This window comes from Phocoena sinus, chromosome 1 (assembly GCF_008692025.1).
Source record: "Phocoena sinus isolate mPhoSin1 chromosome 1, mPhoSin1.pri, whole genome shotgun sequence".
In the NCBI taxonomy this organism is placed as follows: Eukaryota; Metazoa; Chordata; class Mammalia; order Artiodactyla; family Phocoenidae; genus Phocoena; species Phocoena sinus.
Window position 1 is genome coordinate 34828608 of NC_045763.1, and position 21963 is coordinate 34850570.

General features: G+C 39.5%; 1 protein-coding gene across 2 annotated transcripts in view; it reads right to left on the bottom strand.

The window, feature by feature from the left end:
* The window catches only part of ZMYND12 (zinc finger MYND-type containing 12), a 36875-nt gene that overhangs the window by 13513 nt on the left and 1399 nt on the right, over window positions 1-21963 (bottom strand). Inside the window, exons 2-5 of one of the 2 annotated variants that reach the window (XM_032641620.1) lie at window positions 12473-12614; window positions 11804-11975; window positions 4142-4311; window positions 1690-1812 (exon numbers count right to left, since the gene is read on the bottom strand). In XM_032641620.1, the coding sequence (XP_032497511.1) occupies window positions 1690-1812; window positions 4142-4311; window positions 11804-11975; window positions 12473-12614 (607 nt within the window). The remainder of the gene's footprint in view (window positions 1-1689; window positions 1813-4141; window positions 4312-11803; window positions 11976-12472; window positions 12615-21963) is intronic. The other variant, XM_032641628.1, reaches the window with a different exon arrangement.

Consider the following 21963-nt stretch of genomic DNA (forward strand, 5'->3'; position numbering starts at 1 on the left):
TGAGCACATTTTCATGTGTTTGTTGGCCATCTGTATGTCTTCTCTGGAGAAATGTCTATTTAGGCCTTCCACCCATTTTTTTTTTTTTTTTGCAGTACTTGGGCCTCTCACTGTTGTGGCCTCTCGCGTTGTGGAGCACAGGCTCCGGACGCGCAGGCTCAGCGGCCATGGCTCATGGGCCTAGCTGCACCGCGGCATGTGGGATCTTCCAGGACCGGGTCACGAATCCATGTCCCCTGCATCGGCAGGCGGACTCTCAACCACTGCACCACCAGGGAAGCCCCACCCATTTTTTGATTAAGTTGTTTGTTTTTTTGATATTGAGCTGCATGAGCTGTTTGTATATTTTGGAGATTAATCCTTTGTCAGTTGCTTCATTTGCAAATATTTTCTCCCTTTCTGAGGGTTGTCTATGACCCAGCAATCCCACTCCTGGGCATATATCCTGAGAAAACCATAATTCAAAAAGACACATGCACACCAATGTTCACTGCAGCACTACTTACAATAGCCAGGACATGGAAGCAACCTAAATGCCCATCAACAGCGGAATGGATAAAGAAGATGTGGTACATATATACAATGGAATATTAGCCATAAAAAGGAACGAAATTGGGTCATCTGTAGGAGATGCATGCACCTAGAGACTGTCATACAGAGTGAAGTAAGTCAGAAAGAGAAAAACAAATATCGTATATTAACACATATATGTGGAAACTAAAAAATGGTATAGATGGTCTTATTTGCAAAGCAGAAATAGAGACACAGATGTAGAGAATAAACGTAGGGATACCAAGGGGGAAGCTGGGGTGGGATGAATTGGGAGATGTGGATTGACATATATACACTATTGATACTATGTATAAATAGGTAACTAATGAGAATCTACTATAGAGCACAGGGAACTCTACTCAATGCTCTGCGGTGACCTAAATGGGAAGGAAATCCAAAAAAGAGGGGATATATGTATACATACTTTGCTGTACAGTAGAAACTAACACAACACTGTAAAGCAACTATACTCCAATAAAAATGTTTTTTTAAAAAGAGGAAAATATTGTATAGACTTGACAATCTACAATTGGAATAGACACATACTATTCTAAAAGATTTAAATTAAATCTATTTAAAATTAAAAAAAAAAAGAAGTCTAGCACTTTAGACTCTGTCAAGGTCACCTTCTCTTGCAACTCAGCCCCAAATCATCTGAAAGTAAATATATATATATATATATATATATATATATACATACACATATATAAACAGTTGAAAATCTTTCACAGGTAAAGATGGACATTTTAAAGTACTTTCATGTTCTTTGATCCCTTCACAGGACCTTTCAACAATTAGTTTCGCTTAAAAACTTCATCTCCTCCTTTATCCCACACCTCAATATGCCCACATTAGCTTGCTCCTAGGGATATGACAGGGTATCTGGCAGCCTATTTGGTTCTTATTGACCCATAAGCTATTATTTGTTAATTGCTCTATTGATGCTAAGGACTAAACTATTTTGGTAGTGGAGAAACCGGAAGAAAGAAAAGTGGAATATAACATGAATCAAGCTATGTGATTTTGGGCAAGTCACTTCATCTGTCTGTGCCTCGAATATCTCATGAATGGTCTGACACCAGTTGTAAGATACAAAGCCTAGGTATCAAGGCTCAGCTCCCATATTCCCCAGCTCACCTTGGTGTACAATGTGTCTGCCAGGTCCAAATTTTTAAGGCCATAGAAGATATTAGCCAGGTAGAAGTAGCCTCCTGAGGTCCTGATGTGCTCTGTTCCAAATGCACAACTGGCGAAATAAATCTATAGCAGAAGGAAGAAAGAGAGTGCTTGAGTTTTCTTTGTAAATCATATATCTTATAAAGGACTTGTATCCAGAATCTATAAAGAACTTTTACAACAGCTCAGTTAAAATATGGGCAAAGGATCTGAACAGATAACATGTCACCAAAAAGATACACCAATAGCTAAAGCACATGAAATGATGCTCAACATTATTAGTCACTAAGGAAATGCAAAATAAAACCCACAACGAGATACATCTTCACACACACTAGAACTGCTCTAATCAAAAAGACAGAAAATAACACTTTATTGGCAAAGTTGTGGCAAAAGTGGAACTCTTGTACATGCTGGTGGGAATATAAAATGATGCAGCCTCTGTGGAAAACAGTTTGGCAGTCCTCAAAAAATTAAACATAGTTTTACCACATGACCGAGCAATTCTATTCTTAGGTATATACCCAAGAGGAATGAAGACACGTCTTCACACAAAGACTTGTACACAAATGTTCACAGCAGTATTATTCATAATAGACAAAAAATGGAAACAACCCAAATGTCCATCAACTGGTGAATGGTAAAGAAATTGTGGTATATCCAGATGATAGCAATAAAAGGAATGAAATATTGATATATAAACAACAACACGGGTGAATTTCAAAATAATTATGCTAAGTGAAAGAAGTCAGATGCAAAAGTCATCATTTATTTAATAATGATTTAATATAAATCATTCATTTATATTAAATGTCCTAAAAAGGTAAATCTAGAAAGACAGAAAGTGGGAATGAGAAATGACTGCAAATGGATATGTGGGCTCTCTTTAGGGTGAAAACTGGATTATGTTGATGGTTGCACAGCTCTAAGTTTACTAAAAATCATTGAATTGTACAGTTAATTGTACATACCATTGATTTTTATGGTATGTATCAATAATGCTGTGGTTTGGTTTGGTTTTTTTTTAAGTTAGGCTGAGCTTGATCTAATCCTTAACTATGTGACCCAGCTCAAGAGAGAGTGTGCTTCTGATTGATTTGTTGAAGGCTGTGAAGCACAGAGAGGAAACACAAATGAAGCAGTGCATTGGTCAGGCTCCTAGGTGGAAGTAGATGGCACCCTCACAAGTATCAGTATTCCCTGAGGCTAGTATAACGAAAGGATTATTTACAGAGACGTGGAAGGGGTACGGGACCAACAAGAGTTAGTGAAGCACTAGGGACTATCAGTAGCAAGAGACCATTTACAGTCCAAACTCCTGAGAAAACCAGGGGAGAAAGCAGGGTTACCAGGGCCCAGCAAGAGCTAGAGCTGTGGAGGAAGGCTACCTGACAGAAGCCATGGCCATGAGGAACACTGGCCCTGCAGGGGCTGGGCTGGTGCAGAAAGGCAGCAGAGTAAATACCCCAACCTCTCTCTGCTCCCAGCTTCCACTCCTCTGCCATGGCTTTCACTCTCCAAACCCAGTGAGGCCAGAGAGCAATGGAGTCCACCGAGGTCAGCCTCCCAGGGAAGAGTAGGGCAGAGAATGCATTTGGCGTAAGGGGATATGGAGAATAACCAGCACAACAATGTTTCCAGCAAATTTAGGGGCATCGTGCAGTGGCAGGCAACCAGAGGGAGGGTTGCCCAGTGGAGAGGCTGAAGAGAGACCCAATCTGCATGGAGACTGCAGTCTGATTCTAACCTCATCTAACTCTCAGGCTCAGGAACTCTTCCCTCCGGTAATACTGTCCAATACTGAAATCCTAACAGAAACCCCATGAACGTGGGAAGAACAGCTCAGTCATCACCCTCATCAACCTATCTAACATTGGTAAAGAGTTTTAGAGTTTATAAAGCACTTTCATATACCTCCAGCTCATTTAAATGTAATAACCACACTCTGTAGTAGAGACGTTCATGTTATTTATCAAAATCACAGCCAAAGTATTGCCCATGTTGGGCCCTCTTATTCATCTCTGCAATGACCCAATGAGGCAGAGACTATTTTATGATTACTGTCTTATAGGTGATGAAAGACGTTAAATAATTTATCCAAGTCTGTGTGGCTGGTGAAATGGCAGAGCTGGGACCAGGAGTAAAGCCCTGCTCTTAACCAGGATGCTCTTCTGCCTCCCTTTATCATCCCCCAAGCATTTGAGGCTTGGGAAGTGATGTGACCTGGACAAGGATGCACAGGCAGAAAGTGGAAAGTCTTGAATTCAGGTCGTTAGAATTGTGTTCTTGCTAATACTCCACCAAACAGACAGTTGTACACAGAAAGTTTCAGAGAAATGCTCAGTAAAAAGAAAACAACAACAAACAAACAGAGCTGTTCTCAGAAACAATCGGGTGTTATTAATTTGTTTACATCATTGGCCAGATGATAACGGGCTTCCTCATAGTTTTCCTTAGCCATGTAGAGAAGCCCCAGGTTCCGATGCAGTAAGGAGTGGGTGGCATGACAACATTCAGCCGATTTGAGGACTGTCCACTGCGCTTGGGATAGATACTCCTCAGCCTGGACGATCCGGCCCAGACCTGCCCAAAAGAAATAAAGATTATAATCCATATCCTAGCCAGAGAACACATGATGAAATACGAGTCATCACCTATTCACTCATTTATTCATTGACTTGAATACTTACTGACACACAAAAACTTGTACGTGAATATTCATAGCAGCCTATTCATATTAGCCAAAATATTGAAACAGCTTAAATGTTGGTCAACTGATGAGTAAATATACAAAGTATAGTCTTTCCCTATTCATGAGTGGCATATTATTCAGGCACTAAAGGAATAAAGTACTGATACATACTACAACATGGATGAACCTTGAAAACATTATACTGAGTGAAAGAAGCCAGACACAAAAGGCCACACATTGTATGAGTTCATTAATATAAATTTTCCAGAATAGGCAAATCAGAAAGTGGATTGATTAGTAAGTGGCCCAGGACTGTAGGCATGGGAACCGAGGTATGACTGCTATTGGTATTGGGTTTCATTTTGGGGTGACAAAAATGTTCCCGAATTAGATGTGATGATGGTTGCACAATCTTGTGAATATACTAAAACCACTGAATTGTACTTTAAAGGGGAGAATTTTATGGTACATGAATTATATCTCAATTTTAAAATATATGTATATGTATATTTGATACTTTTTATGTGCCAGACCTTGTGTTAAGGGATAGGAATTCAAAGATGAATCAAAGCCATTACTCCTGAAAAATGTACAGCTTGGTTGGCGGAATGGAGACATGAAAACAAGTATATTTGTAATATAGTGTAAATGCAATGACAGTAACGTTATAAGGTTTGGAAGTGGAAGACAGTAGGAAATGTTTAATTCTTTGGATGGGGTAGAGAAGGACAATGGAGTGGGGAGAGGCATGGTCAGTGTCATGGACTGAATGTTTGTGTTCCCCCCAAATTCATATGTTGAAGCCCTAATCCCTAATGAGACGGTATTTTGAAGTGGGGCCCTTGGGAGGTAATTAGGTCATGAGGGTGGAGCTCTCATGAATGGGATTAGTGCCCTTATAAGAAGAGACAAGAGAGAGATGATCTCTCTTTTGGCCATGTGAGGGTATAGCAAGAAAAGGCGGCTGTCTACAAGTTAGGAAGTGTGTTCTCACCAGACACCAGCTCTGTTGGCACCTTGATCATGGACTTGTAGCCACCAGAACTGTGAGAAATAAATGTTTGTTGTTTAAGCCACCCAGTCTATGGTATTTGTCATAGCAGCCAAGCTAAGATAGTCAGAAAAGTCTGAGCTAAGTTTTGAGGATGAATATAAGTTTTCTAGACAGTTAAGGGAGGGAGGGCATCTCAGGGAGAATTAACACATATGCAAAGTCATAGAGATATGAAATGGTGTGCTGTGCTTAGAGAACTATATATTGGCCTGTGATGCTGGGGCACAAAGTATAAGGGATCAAGTGGCAGGAAATGAGGCTAAAGAGGTAGGCAGGGCACAGATCACGGAGGGCGTAGGAAGTCGTGCCAAGGAGCTTGATGCATGTGGATAAAAACTAGAGGATTTTCAGAAAGGGAGTGATAACCGGATTTAGATTTAGAAGAGTCCTCTGGCACTATGCCAAGGAGAGACCAGAAGGGAGGAGGAAAAGGAAAACACTCACTAGAAGACTTTTGAAATAGTTCAGGCACGTACTAGACCCTGAACTAAGGCAGCGAATGAAGATGGAGTATATAAGAGAGACATTCAGGAGCTAGAATGGTTATGTGATTAACCATTTCATGTGGTTAAGTGAAAGTCACCTTTATTTCTAATATTCAAATACTCTTGACACTTAACTCTTTTTGTTTAGTTGTGAAAGAAAAAAAAAAGGTCATGAAGAACCTAGCGTGGGAAGGGTAAGCTGTGACAAAGTGAGAGAGTGGCATGGACATACATACACTACCAAATGTAAAATAGATAGCTAGTGGGAAGCAGCCACATAGCACAGGGAGATCAGCTCGGTAGTTTGTGACCACCTAGAGGGGTGGGATAGGGAGGGTGGGAGGGAGGGAGATGCAAGAGGGAAGGGATATGGGAACATATGTATATGTATAACTGATTCACTTTGTTATAAAGCAGAAACTAACACACCATTGTAAAGCAATTATACTCCAATAAAGATGTTAATAAAAAAAGACAAGAAAAAAAAAAAGAAGATACGTAATAGTTTCCTGCCTACACTTGCCTCCTAGGAAGGTTGTCAGAAGTGAGCAGAAAACTACTTTGAGAACGTTCTGCAGAGCAGGAGACATGCCCTGCGTGTGAAGGGTTCTGTGTGATGGGTGCTGCAGCAGAAATGGCATCAGTAAAGGGTCAGGAGATGAAGACACGGATCCCTCACAAGTCAACCTTCTGTTCTTCTTGTGCTTCCTCCCAGGCCTACTTCACATGTAAGCATTGCTTTATTCTGGCTGTAATCATACCTCTCTGAATTACAGGAGAGGTGAGGAAGAAGCAGTCAACAAGAGGTAACAAGTAACTGCCTGACCGACGCTCACACTAAAATGGGAAAATATTAGATCAGAATCAAGGGGCCATGGCCCATGATCCTGGCTCATGTTACTTAAATAGGCGAGCCACATTTTCCATCCAGGTTTTGCTTAAAAAAATAAGAGCTTTAGACTGAGGCCCTATCAAATTTAAGGAAGCAAATGACTCTTAGCTAAGACATTTATCTTGGGAAACAATTGGTAGGGGGCATTGATATATATTGGAAATTTACATGTTTCGTTGTCCAGTTCTCATTTACAGAGGTATTGCTGAAAAAAGGAAGGCCCCCAGGTCAAGCTGAACCACATCTAAACAAGCATCAGTCCCAAAGGAAAAAGCCTACTTTCGAGCAAAAAACTACAAGGCTGCATATTCAGAGAGCAGGGTATAATGAGGTGAGAAGAACAAGCTGTGACAAGCGGGTCAGAACTAAGATTGTGACCAGTGAGTGGGTAAGTTCAGGCATGCCCTCCTACATACAGCGCTTACCTGGAGAGGTGTAGGGATGGAGTAGAGGTAACAGAGACCTAAAGTTGCCAAAGGAAGTGCGACTATCCTGAAGGGTGACTTTCAGGGTATATGCAGTAGAGAGAGAAGGGATGGCTAATTCATGGAGCAGTGGTACTTGTCTTAAGGGTGAGACACAGCAGGCATACACTGGGTTAGTGGCAGATCTGAGAGACATTATGGGGGAAGATTTTGCAGGACTTGTGGATGAAAGTAAAGGAGCACAGAATAAAACAGTCACAGATGATTCAAAGGTGTGGCTGTGAGGCACTCAGGGGAAGCAAAAGGAATCATTTACTGAGGGCCTGCCTTACCCTATGCCTTACACATGCCTTACACTAGGCTAGGCCATCTGCATCTGGGATTTAAGTCTGCCAACAATCCTGCAAAAGAAATATCAGAGGAGGAAACCGCACATTCACTCAACCCTATATTCATCTAATCCGTTGAGTCTCTACCACTCTGCCGGATGCTCAGTGCATGCTGGATCCCTGACCTTAAAAAGTTCACAGTTGAGTGAATTCGTTACACAATAAAGAAACAAAAAATGAAGTGATAGGAAGGAAATGGACAGAACACAGTGATCAAAAAAGGCACAGAGAAACCTACTTTGGATGATTAGGGAACACCTCTCTGAGAATGTGGTGTTTAAGCAGGTACCTGAAGGTTGAAAAGAAATCCGCCATATGAGGGAGAAAACAGCATTCCAGGTGGTATGTGTGAGAGCCCTAAGGTAAGAGAAAGCTTGATGACTAGGATACATGGCTGGTAAAGAGTTGGAATTCGGGCTTCCCTGGTGGCGCAGTGGTTGAAAGTCCGCCTGCCGATACAGGAGACACGGGTTCGTGCCCCGGTCCGGGAAGATCCCGCATGCCATGGAGCAGCTGGGCCCGTGAGCCATGGCCGCTGGGCCTGCGCGTCCGGAGCCTGTGCTCCGCAACGGGAGAGGCCACAGCAGTGAGAGGCCCGCGTACCGCAAAAAAAAAAAAGAGTTGGAATTTATTACCTAGCTTCTCACGGTTCCAAAACACTAAAAACAGTGGGGGAAGATGAGTAAGGTGGCTCCTCCTTGAAGAGTTACTGAAAATGTCATTTCTAGTGCGTTAAAATTCCAAAGTTTTACTTTGAAAAAAAGTATGAATGCCTCTTATTTTTCCACTCCAGTCTGGAGGAATCTCTAAGGTTGGAGAGGCATGTCCACAGGGGATGTGATTTATTTAGACTTTCAAAAAGGTTGGCAAGGTTTTAAATCAGTAACTGTGGGAGTTAGAATGAAACCTTCCATTTAAACAGCACTTTTCTGCTTGCAAAGCACTTTCCTGTCCGTAATACATAAATTCATTTAAACCTCAAAACAATCCTGTGAAGAGGACTCAGATTCAACAAATGCTTACATAGTTCCCACTTAGGTGTCAGGTTCTAAGGAGTTTTTGAGTACCTTCCCTGCACTAAGTACTGTGCTGGATGTAAAGACACTCCGAGAAGAAAGAATAGACAGAGTCCCAGTTCTCCCTGAACTTATGGTCTAGTGCAGGAGAGGAACTTTAATTAAATAATGTCATAAAAAATGTTTAATTATTATCAAAGTAAGTGCCCAGAAAAAAGAAAGAGGTTTCTAAGTGGATACATAAAAAGAGACCTGACCCAATCTGGGGGTTTGGGAAAGGGTTCTAATCGGGGGGTGGTGACTCAAGCTGAGACCTGAAGGATGAATAGGAGTTAGTTAGGTGAAGGGGAGGGGAAGAGAAGTGGGGGGAGTGGCTAGAGAAGAACCTTCCAGAACAAGGAAGCATCACAGTGCTTCTGAGGAACCGAGAGAAGGCCAACACAACTGAAAGGGAGAGAGAAAAGAATGAGAGGTGAGGTGAGAGAATTCATAAAGGCTGGACCAAACAGGGACTCATAGCTTGCTTTGGGAACTTGGTCTTTATTTATTGGAGTGACTTGGTCACATTTTGTTTGGAGACCAGCTTGGAAGGAGGCCAGGGAAGATGTGCAGAGACCAGCTGGCAGGTAGTAATCCAAATAAAACATGATGGGATTTAGGCTAGGGTGACTTTTCCAAAATCCCATAGCTAGTCAGTGTCAGAGATAAAGAGAGCCTGGGCTGTATTTCCTTGTCTGGTGTTCTTCCACTAGCTTGGGAGGAGGGACAGTCCAGAATGGGGAGTCAGATCTGAGTAGGGTAAAGAGGGCATTCTTGCAGCTAAGTGGCCTGGTATGAAGTCGGAGCCCAAACCAGTGAGGAGGGGGTCCATACAGAAGAGGCATCCCAGAATAGGAGTCAGAGCCCCCAAAACGAGAGGAGGGCATCTTCAAGGGGAAAGGATAGGATTGGAGATGGGAGGTTGGCTCATACAGGGTAACCAATTAAATATATAAATACATCAATGAAAATGGAAGCCAGCATTCTCACTGTCAGAAAAAGGAGCTATAAACATGGAATGGGAGAAAATGAGATTGAACCCTGTGGATTTAAATGTACTCCTATGGACCCATGATCATATACAGATACAGATGTAGAGACGGAGATGGAGATTTAGAAATAATGCACATATACACCTTATTATATTTACACATGTTCCCTAATTCTGTCCATTGAGAAGCCTGGGAGCAGCCATACCTCAATAGCAACGAGTATGTCCAGTGCACAATTCTTGGCTTCTAAATTCCATTTTCTGCTAAAAGAACTCAGGACTCCTTGGAGGTATGTTCCAGAAAGCAGGAAAGTGATCAAAGAACAATGGGGAAGAATTCCCTGGCAGTACAGTAGTTAGGACTCCACACTTTCTCTGCCTAGGGCTCAGGTTCAATCCTTGGTTGAGGAACTAAGATCCCACAAGCCATGTAGCCAAAAAAAAGAACAATGGGGATGTGTTAAGGAGACACAGAAGCCAGTGTGATGGGCTGCTACTTGCCAAATCAAGGACAGTTTGAACATCAAATTAATGATAGTAATGGATTGTAACCCACTAAATAAAACAGGGAAACAACAGTCTATGTTGATATAAATAAATAAATGAATTCATTGAAAATTTGTTGAGGAATGGAACTTTTATATAGTTCTAAATACCTCTCTATAAAATACTTATTCATTGCAAAGAGAAGAAAGGGTAACTTTACAGAGAAGAAGCCTGGCAGACACCACCTTAATAAAGTAACTTAAATGAACATCATCAATCATGGGACAAAATAAAAACATATGCCAACTTATAGGATGGGATGAGAAGAACACAGCATCACTTCAGTGATATTCCTGCCAAAGACACATCACCTCAGTCCAGTCATGAGGAAACATCAGAGAAACTCAGATTGAAGGACATTTTGTAAAATAATTGGCCTTTAATCTTTGAAGGCATTCAAGTCATAAAAGTCAAGGAAAGATTGAGAAACCATTCCAGAATGAAGGAGACTAAAGACACATGGCAACAAAATGAAAAGTGTGATTCTGGACTCTACCCGTTTGCTGTAAAGATGTGATTGGGACAACTGGAAAAGCTGAATGGGGTCTGCTCAGTAGATTATCATGGATGATGGTTGTATTGTGGTCATGAAGGAGACGTCTCTGTAGGAAATACATACTGAAGTAGTCAAGGCATAGGGCATCAAGTAAGCAACTTACTCTCAGATAGCTCAGGGAAAAAGTTCTTTGTACTGTATTTCCTACAGTTTTACTTTTTAAAAAGTTTCTTTTTTAATAGTGGCTGTTAAGATATAAAGTAGTACTACAGTACCTAAAAGGCTATCGATGCTCAAAAATGTTAATTCCCCTCAAAAATGCTAATTCTCCTGTTGTAGCAACCACCATGTGTGACGTCTGTGCCCTGCTCTCAGAACTGCCTCTGCTGTCCATAGGAGCAGGTTCCTATTTTTGTGTTTGAACTATGTGACCCTGACACAAAGGTAGATACAGATAGATGCCGCCATCAAGCTGAGTCAACACAATTCTTTCTTCCAGGAATTTAACATTGGAAATCAGATGCTAATTAGTTTCTATAACCCACCTTGAACCTGGAGGATATGTAAATTCAATGTAAATTCAGCTACATCTGACATTTTGGGGTAGCTGTCTTCTGTAGTAAGAATAGGGTAGAAAAAGCTGGTCTGCAGAGATGGAAAATAAAGCAGATGCAGAGAGAGAAACCTAGAAACAGACACAAGAAACAAGACCCCAAGACCCAAGAGACAGAAACAGAGACCACCAGCCTTGGTTTGTTATAGCATTCTGAGTATAGTATCTCATGAAGTCTCACTTCCCTTAGGACACCTACCTCAGCGTCCTAATAAATTTCTTCCTTTTGCTAAGGCCAGCTAGAGTGGATTTCGTTCAGTTTTACCAGAAAGTCCATGACATCTCCTTCCCCACCTTGTGCCAAACTTTACAGCAATCCTGCTCTTCCACAAAAGGTATCTTGGTGCCACTGCCAAAGCTGGGTGTTTTGGCCACTGATATGACCCAGTATAGCACTTCTTACAGGCTCCAGGGGGTCTCAAGTCAGTTTCACTTACCAAGGCTGGCCTCGGCCAACAGCAGGTAAGCAGGTACCAGCTCTACTGAACTCAGGCCATGAACACTCATGCGGAAGCGAAGAGAGTGCAAAGCTGCTGGGACAGCATCTTCATGTTTTCCTTCAAAGATATATTTCTGGGCTACGGTGTAGCAAAATTCGATCAAATGCTTCTGTGGAAAAAAAAACCTAGACTATCTGAGACAGTCTAAGGGTAAAAGGCAATGGTGGATATAGGTACACCTGGAGATAGGGCTGATGACCTGCTCGAGAGCACACAGTGAGCCTGTCTGCATTGAGGCGGACATGAGACCCAAAATAGGTGATTAAAAAGGCAAACTCTGGACTGTGAGTTCCTCAAGGTCCAGGAACAAGTACCTTCTCATCTTAGGTTGGTGCTTGGCATAAATGAGTGCTCAATATAAAATTATTAAATGATTATTCTTACATTTTTAATAAAATTTTAGTTTAGCAAAGCTGTAGTGTCTCAGGACAATCTAAAATGTTCTGCCTTTCTATTTGAGTTAATTTTGAAAGAAACATATTTTACATAAAACCCAGTCTCTGCCCTCAGAGGTTATAGTTTAGTGACCTCGCACAGTACAACCTTTTCCCTGGGCAGGTTCTCTGCACCCGTGAGTTAACCCTGCAACCGTCCTGTAAGCCCTACCTGCCGCTGCTGCAGCTGCTGCAGGCCATGCTGCCGTTCTTCCTCTGAGTTGTAGAAGGGCATGGAAGTGCGCAGGGGAATCAGGAGCTGACATATCTTCTCATGGATGCTGCCCCAATCAGCTCTTTGATGAACCACACCACTGACAACAAAAACACAGACTTCATTATCTTTACCTTTGGCTTGACCACTGATCCTCCTGGCCCTACTGCTGGCCCAGCCCTAGAAACTAGAAAAGTAAGCCCAACACAAACTAGGCAGGGAGCCCAAAGCCATTTCCGACACAAATCGCCTTTCCTTCACATGGTTATTGGGTGGCGGTGCAAAAACCAGGGGTGCGGGAGGATGTTGTTTCTACAGGCAGTTATATGTTGTGGTTATTCTGCTTTTCTTCTTCATTAATGACAACAAAGACAACTTTAACTCTGCATGGGTCTAAGGTCATTTTCAAAATATCTGAACACTGAAGCTGATGAATTTAAGGGTCTTTTTCTTAGGGAAAGGAAAGAAATTTACATTTGATGAGGCTCTAGGAGACACTTTCCCTATAATTAGTATATATACCAATTATAGGTATATATATATGCCAGTTATAAGTATATATATATATATATATATATATATATATATATATATATGTTGCATGGCTTGGGAGAGCACCATTTGCATTGTCTTCTGTGCTCTAGGAGGGCCATTCACATAGAATACACTGTGAATGCCTTCCAGTCCTAGTGGTGCAGCAGGTGGTCATGAAAGTAACTGTTTAACTTTTTGAAAACAAGACAAAATCATTATTTTTTTAAGGAAAGGAAGCACGGGTGTCGAGAGTAAGTAGTTACTCTAGGCCTGTACTCCAAAGCCAGTCATTTTTTAGTTCTCCAGAGGGAAGCATTGTGGCAGTTTGGTATACAGCTTTTCTGACTGTTTTATATGCATATTTAGTATTTTTTAAACATTTAATTGGACAGCACAAATATAGAACATTTGCATCACTGCAGAAAAATTCTATTGGACAGCACTCCTACAAAGAATCTACTCCCATTCTTTTTTTTTTTTATGGCCGTGCCACGTGGCTTGCAGGATCTTAGTTCCCCTGACCAAGGACTGAACCCACATCCTCAGTAGTGAAAGCCTGGAGTCCCAACCACTGGGCCACCAGGGAATTGCCTCCTATTCCTTACATAATTGCCTCTATGAATGACTCCCAAGTCTATTACCTAATCTGACGCTTCCTCCAAATACGTTTATATAATTGATACATAATTGATATTGATATATAATTCACATACAATAAAAGTCATCCTCTTAAAGTGCACAGTTCAATGTTTTTATTATATTCATGAGGTCATATAGCCATCACCCTATCTAATTTCAGGGCATTTTCATCACTCAAAAAAGAAACTCCATTTATTCTAGCAGGTACTCTCATTCTTCCCTCCAACCACTGTTGTCCAGAAGCCACTAATCTATTTTCTCTATGCATTTGCCTGTTCTGGACTTTGCATATAAACGGAAACAGACAATATGGCTTTTATGTCTGTATTCTTTACTACTGAATACTATTCCACTGAATGGCTATATCATTTTTTGTCTATCCATTCATCAGGTGGTAGATATTTGGGTTGTTTCCAGTTTTGGGCTATTATTATTAATGAATATTTGTGTACAAGTTTTTATGCGAACATATGTTTTCAATTCTCTTGGGTACGCCTAAGAATGGAATTGCTGGGTTATACAGTAACTTTATGATTAAACTTTTGAGGACTGCCAAACTGTTTTAACATAGGTTGTACCACTTTACAATCCCACCAGTGATGTATGAGGGTTCCATTTTTTCTACATCCTCGTCAATGCTTGCTATTTTCTGTCCTTTTTTATTGTAGCCATTATAGTGTGTGTGAGGTAGTATATCATTGTGGTTTTATTTTGCATTCCCTTAATAACTAGTAATGTTGAGCATCATTTTATGTGCTTATTGGCCATTTGTATATCTTCTTTGAAGAAATGTTGATTCAAATCCTTTGCCCATTTTTTTAAACCAGGTCCTTTATCTTTTTATTTTTGAGTTTTAAGTGTTCTTTGCATATTCTGGATAATAGATCCTTAACATATATGATCCACAAATATTTTCTCCAATTCTGTGGGTTGTCTTTTCACTTTCTTGATAGTGTGCTCTGATGCACAAAAGTTTTTCATTTTGATGGTGCCCAACTTATCTATTTTTCCTTTGGTTCCTTGTGCTTTCAGTGTCATATCTAAGAACTGTTCCCTAATCCAAGATCACACAGATTTACAACTATGTTTCCTTTGAAAAGTTTTATGTTTTTAGCTCTTATATTTAAGTCTTTTTGAACATGGTGTAACATAGGGGTCCAAATTCTTCTTTTGCATATGGATATCCAGTTATCCCTGCACCATTTGGAAGTGACCATTCTTTTCTTAATTAAATTGTCTTGGCACCCTTGTTGAAAATCAGTTGACCATACAATTAATCTACAACTAAGGAGACAAAAATATACAATGGAGAAAAGACAGTCTCTTCAAAAAGTGGTGCTGGGAAAATTGGACAGCTACATGTAAAAGAACATTCTCTAACAAACACCATATACAAAAATAAACTCAAAATGTATGTAAGACCAGAAACCATAAAACTCCTAGAGGAAAACATAGGCAGGAACACTCTCTGACATAAATCACAGCAATATTTTTTTGGATCTGTCACCTAAAGCAAAGGAAATAAAAGCAAAAATAAACAAATGGGGCCTAATTAAACTTAAAAGGTTTTGCACAGCAAAGGAAACCACTGACAAAATGAAAAGACAACCTACTGAATGGGAGAAAATATTTGCAAATGATATGACCATCATATATAATCCATCATATATAAATAGCTCATACAACTCAACATCAAAAAAACCAACAATCCAATTAAAAAATAGGAAGAAGAACTGAGTAGACAGTTCTTCCCATAAAAGGCATGTAGATGGCCAATAGTCACATGAAAAGATGCTCAACATCACTAATCATCAGCTAAGTGCAAACCAAAACCACAATGGCTATCATCAAAAAAGAACACAAGTAAATGTTGGCAAGGATGCAGAGAAAAGGGAACCCTCATACACTGTTGGGGGAAATGTAAATTGGTGCAGCCACTGTAGAAGACAGTATGAAGGATTCTCAAAAAACTAAAAATAGAATTACCATATGACCCAGCAATTCCACTCCTGGGTATATAGCCAAAAAAAACCCCAAAAACATTCATTTGAAAAGATACACACACCCCAATATTCATAGCAGCACTATTTACAACTGCCAAGATATGGAAGCAACCTAAGTGTCCATCATCACATGAATGGATAAAGAAGATGTGACATACACACACACACACACACACACACACACACACACACACACACAGGAATACTACTAAGATAAAATGAATGAAATTTTGCCATTTTGCCATGCAGCAACATGGATGGACTTGGAGGGTATTATGCTAAGTGAAACAAGTCAGACGGAGAAAGGCAAATACTGTAATGATATCACTTATATGTGGAATCTAAAAATTACAACAAATTAGTGACTATAACAAAAAAGAAGCAGACTCATTGATATAGAGAACAAACTAGTGGTTACCAGTAGGGAGAGGGGCAATATAGGGGTATAGGGTTAAGAGGTAAAAAATACTATGTAGAAAATAAGTTACAGGGATATATTGTACAACATGGGGAATATAGCCATATTTTATAATAACTATAAATGGAATATAACCTGTATTTCAATTTTTTAAAACTGCAAAAAAAAAAAAGAAAAAGAAAAAGGAAATCAATTGGCTATAGATGTATGTGCTTATTTTTGGACTCTCAATTCTATTCCATCAATCTATAGGTCTGTCCTTATTCCAGTACCACACTATCTTTATTACTGTAGCTTTGTAGTAAATTTTGAAATTGAGAAATGTGAGTTCTCCAACTTTGCTCTTTTTTGAGATTTTTTTAGCTATTCTGGGTCCCTTTCATTTTCATATGAATTTTAGGATCAGAGTGTCCATTCATGCAAAAATGACAATTGGAATTTTTACAGGGATTGCATTGAATCTGCAGATCAAACTGTTTCATATTAAGTCTCCCAGTCTGTGAATATGAAATATCTTTCCACTTATTTAGGTTTTCTTTAATTTTGTTCAACAATATTTTGTATCTTTCCAGTGTAAAAGTCTTGTACTTCTATGGTTATTCCTTTATTTAAAGTGCTATTGTAAATGGAATAGCTGTCTTAATTTCATTTTTAGATTGCTCATTGCTAGCATACAGAAATATAACTGATTTTTGCATATTTATCTTGTATATCCTGTAACCTTGCTGAATTCACTTATTAGCTCTAATAGTTTTTTTTGTGGGTTCTTTAGGGGTTTCTCTATATAAGATCATGTCATCTGTGAATAGAGGTACTTTTACTCCTTCTTTTCCAAGCTGGATGCTTTTTATTTCATTGTCTTCCCTAATTGCCCCAACTAGAACCTCTAGTACAACGTTGAATAGAAGTGGTGAAAGTGACATTCTTGCCTCATTTCTGATTTTACAGGGGAAAGATTTTATAGACTTTGACTATTAAGTATGATGCTAATGTCGTGTTTCTCTATCGTTCTTTCATAGATACTCTTTACCAAGTTATAGAAATTCCTTTCTATTCCTACTTTGTTAAGTATTTTTATCATGAAGGGTGTTGGACGTTGCCAAATGTTTTTTCTGTATCTATTGAGATGATTATATGATTTTTTTCTTTATTCTATTAAGATGATGTTTTATATTGATTGATATTCATATGTTGAACCAACCTTGAATTCCTGGGAGAAATTCCATTTGGTCATGATATAGAATTCTTTTTATATTCTGCTGGATTTGGTCTGCTGGTACTTTGTTAAGGATTTCTGCATCTATATTCATAAGGGATATTGGTCTGTAGTTTCCTTTTGATGTTTTTCTCTGGTTTTGGTGTTAGGATAATATTGGCCTCATAAAAAGTTGGGAACTCTTCCCTCTTCTTCTATTTTCTGGAAGAGTTTGTGAAGAATTGTTAAGTCTTCTTTAAATATTTGACAGAGTTCACCAGTGAAATCCTCCTGGGCTTTTCTTTGTGAAAAGTTTTTTGATTACTTAGCTAAATCTCTTTATTTATAGACCTACTCAGATATTCTATTTCTTCTTGAGTAGTTTTGGTAGTTTGTGTCTTATTAGGAATATATTTCATCTAGGACTTCAAATTTGTTGGCATACAATTGTACATAGTATTCTCTTATAATCCTTTTTATTTCTGTAAAGTTGGTAGCAATATCTCCACTTTCATTTTCTTTTTTTAAATATTTACTTATTTATTTATTTGGCTGAGCCGGGTCGTAGTTGCGGCATGCAGGATCTTCGTTGAGGCATGCGGGATCTTTCATTGCAGCACACAGGATCTTTAGTTGCAGCATGTGAACTCTTAGTTGCGGCATGTGGGATCTAGTTCCCTGACCAGGGATCGAACCAGGGCCTGCTGCATTGGAGCGCAGAGCCTTAGCCACTGGACCACAAGAGAAGTCCCTCCACTTCCATTTTCTGATTTTAGTAACTTGAGTCTTCTTTTCTGGGTCAGTCTAGCTAAACTTTTGTCAATTTCGATCTTTTTAAAGAAACAACTTTTGGTTTTGTTGATTCTCTGTATTGTTTTCCTATTCTTTATTTCATTTATCTCTGCTGTAATCTTCACTATTTCCCTCCTGCTAGCTTTGGGTTGAGTTTGCTCTTCTTTCTCTACTCTTTAAAGTATAAGAGGGCTTCCCTGGTGGCGCAGTGGTTGAGAGTCTGCCTGCCGATGCAGGGGATGCAGGTTCGTGCCCCGGTCCGCGAAGATCCCACATGCCGCGGAGCGGCTGGGCCGCTGAGCCTGCGCGTCCCGAGCCTGTGCTCCGCAACGGGAGAGGCCACAACAGTGAGAGGCTCGCGTACCTCAAAACAAAAACCAAAACAAAAACAGATTGGCAGTGGCAGAGCTGACTAAAGTATAAGACTAGGGTATTGGTTTGAGATCTTCCTTCTTTTTTAGCATATGTGTTTACAGCTATAAATTTCCTTCTAGGTACTGCTTTCACTGTGTCACATCAGTTTTAGTATGTTGTGCTTTTGTTTTCATTTTACCTCAAAGCATTTTCTAATGTCTCTTGTGATTTCTTCTTTGACCCACTGGTTGTTTGTGTGTGTTATTTCTACACATTCATAAATTTCTGAAACTTCCTTCTGTTATTGACTACTAATTTCATCCCATTGTGGTTGAAGAACATACCTTGTACATTTTCAATCCTTATATATTTACTGAGATTTTTTAATGAACTAATAGCTGGTTGACCCTGGAGAATGTTCCATATGCACTTGAGAAGAATGTATATTCTGTATTCTATAAATGTCTGTTAGGTCTAGTTCGTTTATAGTGTTGTTCAGGTCTTATATTTCCCTGCTGATCTTTTGTCCAGTTGTTCTATTCATTGTTGAAAGGCGGATATTGAAGTGTCCAACTATTACTATTGAATTATTTATTTCTCCCTTCAGCTCTGACAGTTATTCCTTCATGTATTTTGAGACTGTGGTTGGATGCATACAATCATAGGTTTCTGCATTTCTATTGCCTATCATATATTTTTATTTAAATGTGAGAAAGTTAGCTATTTGATTCCATTTATACATAGTCCAAAACAGGTAACAATAACCTAGGGCAGGGATTAGCAAGGTTTTTCTTGCAGCCAGATAGTAAATTTTGGGCTTTACGAGCTACTTGGTCTCTGTTGCAACTACTCAATTCTGTTGTTGTAGCATAAAAGCAGTCATAGACAACACATAGCTGTGTTCAAATACTCTCTCTCCTTCCTTTCTTCTGGGACAACAGAAATGCAATAAAGTATGTTCTTTATAAACTGTGACAGCGCTCATAGAAATGACAAAAAGCATTTTTAAGGGTTTTTTGATAGAGAATTATTGAAAACAAATCAATAAAAGCACTTAACAGCCAGAATAAAGAAATAGGTGACTTCCACAGGGTATTTATTTAATACGGGCTTACTGAGTAATTGTGTGAGCAATGGAAATATTAACTTACTTAACTGCCTGAACTGTTTTTCCACTGACAGCATCTGCATATCTTGCCCTTCTAAAGAAAGGGCGCATATTTATATATTCCTGAGCTCTCTCCTTATTCATCTGTATCACCCCTCACAACCATCACAGGGTCATGCATAAACAAGGAGTTGAAAAGTATGCTTTCAAATTAGGGCTCACGGTCAAATAGCTTGTGGGCCAGACATGTTTTGTTTGGCCATTACCATGTTTTTTAAACTAATGTGAATGTCGTTAGGCGGGGCATTCATTGTCCAGTTCACCATAGATCTTACTATTGAATACCACTTCACTGTTTTCTCTTCCTGGACAGTGAAAGCATTTTAATTTGTGCCCCATATGTTAAATGAAAGGAAAAAATATTGCCAATTACTCTTATCTATATGCTACGACTTAATACGCTATAGCATTGAAGCCTCTTTCACCTATAATGTTTCACTGTGTACTTTAATAAAAATGCCGTCTCTTAAAAATGTTCTATTTCCTGGGAACATTCTCACAATCCAACACAGAATGATATGCACAAGATTACACAGAGTGTATAAAATAAATGTATTTATAGGAAAAGAACATGAAGAAATTCACCAAAATGTCAGGCTATTAATTATCTGGGTTGTGAGATTATGGATTATTTTTCATCTTTATATTTTGTATTTTCAAGTTTTCTGTAGTGCGCATGAATTACATTTATAATTGGGAAAAGTTACTTTGCAAAAAAATAAACTTTCACAAATCCAAGTTGACTGTCCTTCCTGCTCTTTAAATTTGGCATGAGGAAAAACAATATTTATTGAGTGCCAGCATGGTCTCAGGCATGGAGCTAGATGCTTTACATTCAACCGTGAAAACCCTGGAAGGGGATATTAAAGGCCCTCATTTGTGAGATATAGAACAATTACCACAGTTTTATTTTCTGGAAAAGTCATGAAATCTCTAGGACACAAGGATATAGAAATCTGGAGAAAAGGCAGGGGGAGAGTAGAAGACCTCAAAAATAATTAAAGGCAGTGAAAGAAGAGAAAGAAAATAATGGAGGATAAGGGCATAGGAAATAATAATTTATTCATGCATTCATCAAATATTTAGTTTCAATTATTTCAAGATACTTTGCTGGAGACCATAGGCTATACGCAGATGGGTCTGAAACAGATCAAAAGATAACATACATATGACAGTCCTTCTACATATTCAACATAATATCCTGCATTAACAGAGCATAATAAAATTGAGCTAACATGTTTGCCAACAACTATAATGAGGCAGGGAAATAAGAGTCATGTGAGAGGTACAGAATAAGTACAAAATGAGTTGAGAGGAAGGAGGAATTGCTTCTGGCTGGAGGGATGAAGGGGACAGGGGAAGAGGTAGGTGCTCATATCAGGCAAAGGAGTCTCACCTCTCCCCTGAGTGCCAGTCCTGTACTTAAAATTGTTTACTCAGGACTTCCCTAGCGGTCCAGTGGTTCCAATGCAGGGGACCTGGGTTCAATCCCTACTTGGGGAACTAAAATCCCACAAGCTGCGCGGTCCAGCCAGAAGAAGAAGAAAAAAAAAGATAGATATTAAACAAGTAAAACAAAAACATAAAAGTACAGAAAAAGTGAAGAAAAAATGTGAGAGATAAAATCAGATAGGGGCATTTAGGTTGGGTTTTCCAGAAAGACCTCTTTGAAGAAATAACATTCTGAGAACAGAAAGATGAAAGAGAGCTAGGAAGATTCGTGACTGTAGGGAAAGTTCCCAGCAAAGGCAACGGCCTGGGCAAAGAAACTGAGGGAGGAAAAGAGTTGGCAAATTAGAATTGAAAGAAAGCCTCTGTAACTGCATCAACGAAAAGAGGGGATGACTGGTGGGAAATGAAGATAGAGAAGCAATCAGGGCTTTGCAGTTTCTGTTACAAATTCTGAATTGTATTCTATATGCATTGAAGAAACAGCAATGAAAACACAGACGCTGTCCTTGCCCTCATGGGGCATACAGCCTAGTGAGGAATACAGACCACTGAACAAGTGATTTCAATCCATGTCATAAATGTGAGGCTAAGGGACCTAAAGAGTGCTGTGAAAGCACCAAGGAGGGACACCTAATTCAGTCTCCACTGGGACCACTGCAACTGAGAAGTTACGCAGCCTTCAGCATCTACCTTCCAATCTAAAACCATCCATGACCCCCCAGAGGATAAATTCCAAACTCCTTGATCTCATGTCACTGTTTGGCCCTAACCTTTATCTTCTTGGTTTAAACCGCTACTACTACCTATCACAATGATTTTCAAACTTTTTTTTTTAACTCAGCATACAGTAGGAAATACATTTCACTAGTACAAAGACACATAACCACATAAATC